The following is a 7,337-nucleotide window of genomic DNA, read 5'->3' on the forward strand; positions in this document are numbered from 1 at the left end:
TGTGTGTGTGTGTGTGTGTGTGTGTGTGTGTGTGTGTGTGTGTGTGTGTGTGTGTCTCCCTCAGCTCACAACGCGGTGGTGACGTCGGCCATCTTTGCACCCCACCCGGGTCTCATCGTCCCCCCGGAGGCCAGCAGCGGAGGTGCGACGGCGGCGGCTGAGAAGCCGGAGCCAGAACGCCAGAGCCTGGACTCTGAAGACTCTGAAACCATTCCCTCAGGTACCCTGAGGCTGCACCTCCAGCCCTGGAGGAACTACTCACTGTCTTTTTACTTAAACACTTGAACGCTATATAGTTGACCGGAGTCCCTCAGGGCTCTATACTATTGTCTTTTACGTTTTCTGTTATTGTGGGGGAAGTTTTCGCTGAATGTAACAAGCTCACAAGCCTCCAGAACTGAGAGGGAGCAGTGAAGCACATTGGACATGGTGGTCGTTCATAGCAGGGACGTGCACAGATAGACTCTAGGTGGTGCTAGAGCACCTGCCCTTTGCCCTCTTGACCAGAAGTGCCCTTTTGAAAAAAATGGAAAAAAAACATTTTTTATCCAGTTTACAGCAGGGGTCTCCAGCAGGGGGTCCTCAGAGTTACTACAGGGGGTCCGCCAAATCTTTATGTGATATGATTTTTATTTTTATCATAACCACTCGAAACCTATCATCCCTTTTCTGAGGAGAACTTAAGCCAAAAATAGCCGATCTACAAGCCCACACTTGTAGATCGGCTATTTTTGGCAAAGAGGTATGGGTGTAGAGGGAAAAAAGAGCAGACCAAGTAAACAAAAAAAAGTATAATTTACTTGAGCACCTGCCCCTCAAAATGTCTGTGCACGCCACTGGTGCAGAGTGACGGAAAACGCATCACCTAGGCCCCAAATAGGCCCCGCCCATCACATTTCCTAACCCGGAAGAAGGGCTGAAAAGGGAGTATGTACGCTGGGTGAGCAACTCCATACAAGTGGATGGGTGGGGATTTCCGGTGCCCTGTCTATTATTTTTAACTCTATGGTAGTAGTGACGCGTTGTGAGCTTGTCGATGTGACATTCCAATGTTTCTAAGAGGGTCAGATGTCATGTCAGTACATCTTATCTGCTGGTCTCATGCTATGTGTATATTGTCGCTGTCTGGCGGAAACCTCTTATCTCCATATTATAACCTTCGTAAATGAATGAATGAATGAATGAATGAATGAATGAATGGTTTATTTCGGTCTTTTTCTTTCACAACAAATCAAAACAATTGTGTGGACTTTACAAAAAAAAATAAAAAATCAAAGTCAGCTCACACACAAAATCCAAAATCAATGACCGAAAAAGGAATAGGCTGAAGCAAAATTGCTTATTCATTGCCTATCCTTTACAATACTTACATGAAATGAACACCCTACTTGATCATGATGTACGTATGTTCTCTTTTACATGCATCTTTACTGTTTTTTTTTATTTTTCCCTGATCTCCCTTCATGTCCCCTCTCTTTTTCTGATGATGGAGCTTATGCAAAAAAACTAATATCACTTCTTTACAACAATAAAAGTAGATTCTGTCAGGACAACTCATGAAGAATACGATTTTTTTATTGAATATAAATGAACAATATATTTATTATGGTTTGGCGATGAATTGGATCAGCTTTTAGGTACTCTGATAAAGCACATATTCCAACCATAGGAACTCAGAATCCCCTGTACATAAACAGCATTTATTTTTTGCAAGACAGCAGCGGTGAGAGCAGCAGCAAAAGCAAACAGGGATTAGTAGTGCAAACTTCCAGCTTAAATAGAGCGTTCTGAGAATGTAATGAGTGTGATTGATTGAATGAGTGGATGTGAACGTGGAGCTGAGGCGGTCCAATGGTCAGCCGACCAAAAACTGCACTGAGTCCCCCTGACAGAACTTGCTCTGCGCATGGCTGTGCCAAGCGCCACACACATTTATTTGATTGTTCCTTCTCTCTCTCTCTCTCTCTCTCTCTCTCTCTCTCTCCTCAGGGGCTCTGAAGACGGACCACACAGAGGTTCTGCTCTCTGCTGACTTCACGGGCGCCATCAAAGTTTTCATCAACGTTAAGCGGTACTGAGCTGAACACCTCAACAACAGGCCTCAACCACCTCTCCCCAGCCTATTTCTCTGGATCTGTGTGAGTGCGAGTGCGTGTGCGAGCGTGTGTGTATGTGTGTGTGTATGTGCGTGCGTGTGTGTGTGTGTGTGTGTGCGTGCGTGTCGGCATTCTGTCCCTGCTGCATATCTATATCTGCTGTCGGAAAGAAACCTTCTACATCCAAAACCTTTTACTTTTCACCAAATGAAAAATACAAAACAAAAAAAAAACTTTGTTCTAATAATTTAGTCACAAGCTCTTCTTAATGCTTTTCATATTTATAACAAAAAAACACAGCTACACTTAACCGCTTACACTTTCTGATTAAATTTTTTTTATGGCCAAAATATCTGTCAAAAATAGCCGTCGATCTGCTATTTCCACTACTTTTGTCGCGACACTGTCGTACAACAAAGTATATAAACAGGGCTTAAGTGGTTAAATTACGACCAATATTAATGTATTAAAAGAGTTATAAGAGAAATAAAAACACACACAAAGATGAATAAAGGAGATTACAAGGTTTCTGCCCCACACACAGTGACAGTATGAAGAGTGGCGAAAGTATGTATGAGTCAGGCTTTACGTGTTTCTAAAATACATAAAAACATAATAATGTTATATAAGTGTTTGTCTGCTGACAAAGTGCTTTGAAAGACGGCGAGCTTGTCCGGGATGTTTTCTTTTTTCTTTTCGGAAGAGCAGTGACCCCGCCCCCCCTTCCCACCCCCCCCTTGAATAAGGACGTTGAAGGACGATCCTATAGTGGACTGTACAACTGATTGATTGATAACGTTGATTGCCTGTTGCATTTTCTTTCTTTTCTTTCCTTTTCTTTTTCCTTCTTTCTTTCTTTCTTTAATCCATTCAATCCGGGGACGCATCTGTGTTATTTTTAGATTTATTTGGGCTATTCAAAAAATAGCAGATCTACAAGCTTGTAGCGTAGCTTGTAGATCTGCTATTTTTTTTTGAAAAATCGTGAAAATGTGTGCAAATCTTTGAATATATATGTTTTTTTTTTAAAGAAGACATTTTTAACTCAAATCTTTGTGTCTGGGGGATTCTACAAATGTCTTCTAAATCCTAACAGTTTTTTTTCGTTTTAAAAACTTACGTTGCTATAATCATCTCAAAAGGTTTTGTGCCAGGGACCCCCAGAAGCAAAGATTTGAGTTAAAATGTATATATACAGTATATATTCAAAGATATTGCACACAAAAAACACAACAAAAAAAATTAGCAGATGCTGCGCTATGAGCTTGTAGATCTGCTATTTTTGAATAGCCAAATTAATATAAAAAACGACACAGATGTGTTCCCGGACTGAATGGGTTAATGCCAAACAACTGTGAACTGTATGTTTCTTTTTTTATTTGAATTGTGTTGCGTCTTACGTGAGTTGCGTACGTGAGGACGGAGAAGACGTGCGTTTGCAGATCGTTTGTGGAATAACGTGGATACATGTACGGTTGGATGATTTTTTTGTATTGATTTTTCTTACAGTGGCCTTACTTCAGCACATTAGCCTGTGTGTTAAAGATGCTGTAAGTTATATTTATCTGTTGGAATAAGTGTCAAATAGCTCTGCATTCTGATAGTAATCGTTGCTATAGAGTGTTTGATCAGTTAACAGGGTAATATTCCTGTCTCTCCTGCTCTTAAAGTGAACATAAAATACATTTTCAGGTCAAGGAAATTAGAAGCACTCAGACAAAATCACTATAACATTGAAGCTGATTAGTGGGTTCTCCTGGCTGATTGTCTTAACACATTCATTGCCCTTTATCAATTCATTCATTCATCCTGCCACTGGCAGCGGTTTGACCTTATTTTGAGTATTTTTGACGATCCACAGATTTTCTTTTTCAACCTGGATGTAAACAAACGATGTCTCGGTGGAAAGACGAGTCTCTCTTCTTTCCACCAGAAAAAAAACAAAACATTGTAACCGTGATCGTCCGTTTTGTAGTTATTCGGCAGTTGAATATGGCTTGTTTTCACCCAAAAAAAACGTCAACACAACATAACGAGCGACGCCCACTGCACTCTGGTTGGTTGGGGAAATGAAACACTTCCTATACCGGGTACACCGACGCGCTGGTCCAGGCTTTTATTTTTTAGCAAAACTAAACAATAAAAGCCTGGAGATCGAGGCTACTATAGCAGTGATTACTGTCAGAATACAGAGCTTTAGCCAAAATAAACCCCTAAAATATCACTTACTCTACCTTTAACTTCTACAAAAACGTATTCAGTCTCCCGTCTAAAACCACTTAAACCCCAGCATCCTGTATTCTGGGGGGAAACGTTTGAGGAAAATAGCAGATCTACGCTTGTAGATCGGCTATTTTCAGAGAAAATGTTGAGAAAAAAAACAGAACATGCACTTGTATACAGTAGAGACCCCTAAGGGGTTTTAGTGGTTAAAAGGGTTCTTCTGAGACAGTGGTTCTCAAAGTGGGGTCCAGGGACCGCCAGGGGTCCTTGAGAGGGTCCCCCCCCCCCCCCAGCCAAATGATTGATTGTTGGGAACCAGATGGACCCTTATGTGTCTGTAACTCTGAGAGTGTACGGTCCATTTGGTTCCATTTGTACAATCTCAGAGTGATTGATACTACAGTGTAGATTTCGGCGTCCCAGAGATCTAAATGATATCAAATGGGGGTCCATAGCCCGAATGCAAATCTCTTTTCAGAAAATGGCAAAAAAAAGAACCTGTGATCCAAGTAGTTATTATTTAGTCATAAGCCCTCGTTAATCAAACCTTAAAAGTGTCGGCATTTTTTGCAAGCAACATTTCTTGGTCCAATAGTCATTTCTGATTCCCATAGCGCGGTCGATGTCGCTCTGCCAAAAAATAATTACTGATCTACAAGCTCGTGCCTCAAGCTTGTAGATCCGCTGTTTTGCGACACTGCGTGCGAATAAGTGTCAAAACGAGCCTTACATGTGTTAGCGTGTCAACAACATTTCTTGGTTCAGCGGTCATTTCTGAATCCCATTATTTTTCTTATATCCATTTCTCTTCAACCATAGCAAGGAAAGACACTGGTATGTTTTAAGTCACTGCATCATTTAAGTTGCAAATCATGTGTATGTTTAAAAAGAGAAAGAAAACGTAATCACTTGATTTAAAAACGAACGGTTGTTTTCAGTTGACAACGTTAATTTATTTAAAAAAGATCAAAGCGAAAAGTTGAATAAAGGACATACAAGGTTTTTGCCCGACCGTTTGTACCGTATATGCAACAACAGTGCATTCTGGGAGATATCGTTTTTGTAGTTCTAAAGGACTGTCGTCTTTACAGGTTAAGAGACTGAAGTAAGGCCACGTTATGCCTGATTTATACCTAGTTGTAGCTCGCCGAAAAATAGACAATCTACAAGCTCAACACCGGGTCGCAGCGCGATGCGATGTGATCTTGTAGATAGGCTATTTTTCGACATGCAACTTGCAAAGTGTAAATCAAACCTTAAAAAGTGTCGTTATTTTTTTGCAAGCAGCATTTCTTGGTTCAACAGTCATTTCTGATTCCCGTAGTCGCGCGCGGTCGGTGTCGCTCTGCAAAAAAAAAAACTTGCAGATCTACAAAGCTGTTTCAAGCTCGCTCCTCGGCACGCCTCAAGCTTGTAGATCCGCTGTTTTGCGACGCTGCGCGCGAATAAGTGTCAAATCGAGCCTTACATGTGTTAGCGTGTCAACAACATTTCTTGGTTCAGCGTTTATTTCTGAGTCTCATTATTTTCTTGTATCCACTTCTCTTCAACCATAGCAAGGAAACATACAGTATCGCTAGCCTCATAGCATAATTGCTCATATTTCTCATATTTGTAAGGTTTTCAGGAGAGACGAAACAAAAAAATAATCACTTTCTGCCTAAGTCACCTATAGATGACTTAGGCAGAGAGTAAAACAACACATTTCCTAAGTCATGTTTATCTGCCTTTATTTATATCTGCCTAACTCTACTCTCCTAACACTGCTGATTCATCCCGCCTTATTGCCTATGTTGTCAGCCTATCAGAATGCTTGTTACATTAGAAAATCATTGCTGCCTAAGTCATTTTGGAATGTAACAAGCATTCTGATTGGCTTACCTTAGCCCATTAAGACAGAGAACGCATCTGTCATTTTTTGATGTATTTGCCTATTCAAAAATAGCAGATCTACAAGCTCATAGCGCGGCACTCGGTCAATTTGTTGTTCCAGGGACCCTCCCCCAGAAGCAAAGATTTGAGTTACAAATGTTCGCTTTAAAATAAATATATATTCAAAGATCCGCACAAATTTTCACGATTTTTCAAAAACAGCAGATCTACAAGCTCATAGAGCGGCACTCGGCGCTGCGCTATGAGCTTGTAGATCTGCTGTTTTTGAATAACCAAATAAATCAAGAGGATACGTTCCCAGATTGAATGGGCTTAGCAACAATGTCAATTTGACCCAAAAGTGAGTTTTTGAGCAATAATGCTATGAGGCTATAACGATTCCTGGTTCAGCGCTCATTTCTGAGTCCCATTATTATCTTGTATCCATTTCTCTTCAACCATAGCAAGGAAAGACATTGTATATTTTAAGTCACTGCATCATTTAGGTTGCAAATCATGTGTATGTTTAAAAAGAAAGAAAAAAAACGTAATCACTTGATTTAAAAAAACAAACGGTTGTTTTCACTTCAAATGTTTATTCATCAAACAGATCTTATTGTGCCTACAGGAATACTATAGTTTATTTTTCATTTAGCGCAGTTTGGTTCTCATAGTTGCGGCCCAGGGACCCTCAGGGTTCCTTTTTGGGGGCGTTCCAAATGGACCCCTTTTACAGGTCTGTAACTCTTGAGAGTGTACACGTGGAACCAAATGTACCCTCACGGGTCCTTTTGGTTCCATTTGCACAAAATCTGAGTTATGGGGAGGAAGGGGGGGTCCTTGGAATTAACCCTTTAAGACCGGGAACGCATCTGCGTGTCATTTTTAGATTCCTTTGGCTATTCAAAAATAGCAGATCTACAAGCTCATAGCGAGTGCCGTGCTATGAGCTTGTAGATCTGCTATTTTTGAAAAATCGTGAAAATGTGTGCAAATCTTTGAATGTGTGTATTTTTTAAGCGAACATTTGTAACTCAAATCTTTGCTTCTGGGGGATTCTACAAATGTCTTCTAAATCCTAACAGTTTTTATTAATGTTGCTATATATCAGTGGTTCTTAAACCCCCCCCCCATCTTAAAATATTT

At 40.5% G+C, this 7,337-nt stretch overlaps 1 protein-coding gene across 2 annotated transcripts in view; it reads left to right on the plus strand.

Moving 5' to 3' along the window:
- The window catches only part of LOC311056904 (WD repeat-containing protein 44-like), a 55,708-nt gene extending 49,283 nt beyond the window's left edge, over nucleotides 1-6,425 (plus strand). Inside the window, exons 22-24 of one of the 2 annotated variants that reach the window (XM_084073749.1) lie at nucleotides 65-220; nucleotides 1,990-4,684; nucleotides 4,894-6,425. In XM_084073749.1, coding sequence (XP_083929875.1) covers nucleotides 65-220; nucleotides 1,990-2,078 — 245 coding nt within the window. In that variant the 3' untranslated portion in view covers nucleotides 2,079-4,684; nucleotides 4,894-6,425. Of the gene's footprint in view, nucleotides 1-64; nucleotides 221-1,989; nucleotides 4,685-4,893 lie in introns of those variants that run through there. The other variant, XM_084073750.1, reaches the window with a different exon arrangement.
- Nucleotides 6,426-7,337: the final 912 nt, after the last annotated feature.

The sequence above is a fragment of the Gymnoscopelus microlampas genome (genome assembly GCF_963454915.1).
Source record: "Gymnoscopelus microlampas genome assembly, chromosome: 12".
Taxonomy (NCBI): Eukaryota; Metazoa; Chordata; class Actinopteri; order Myctophiformes; family Myctophidae; genus Gymnoscopelus; species Gymnoscopelus microlampas.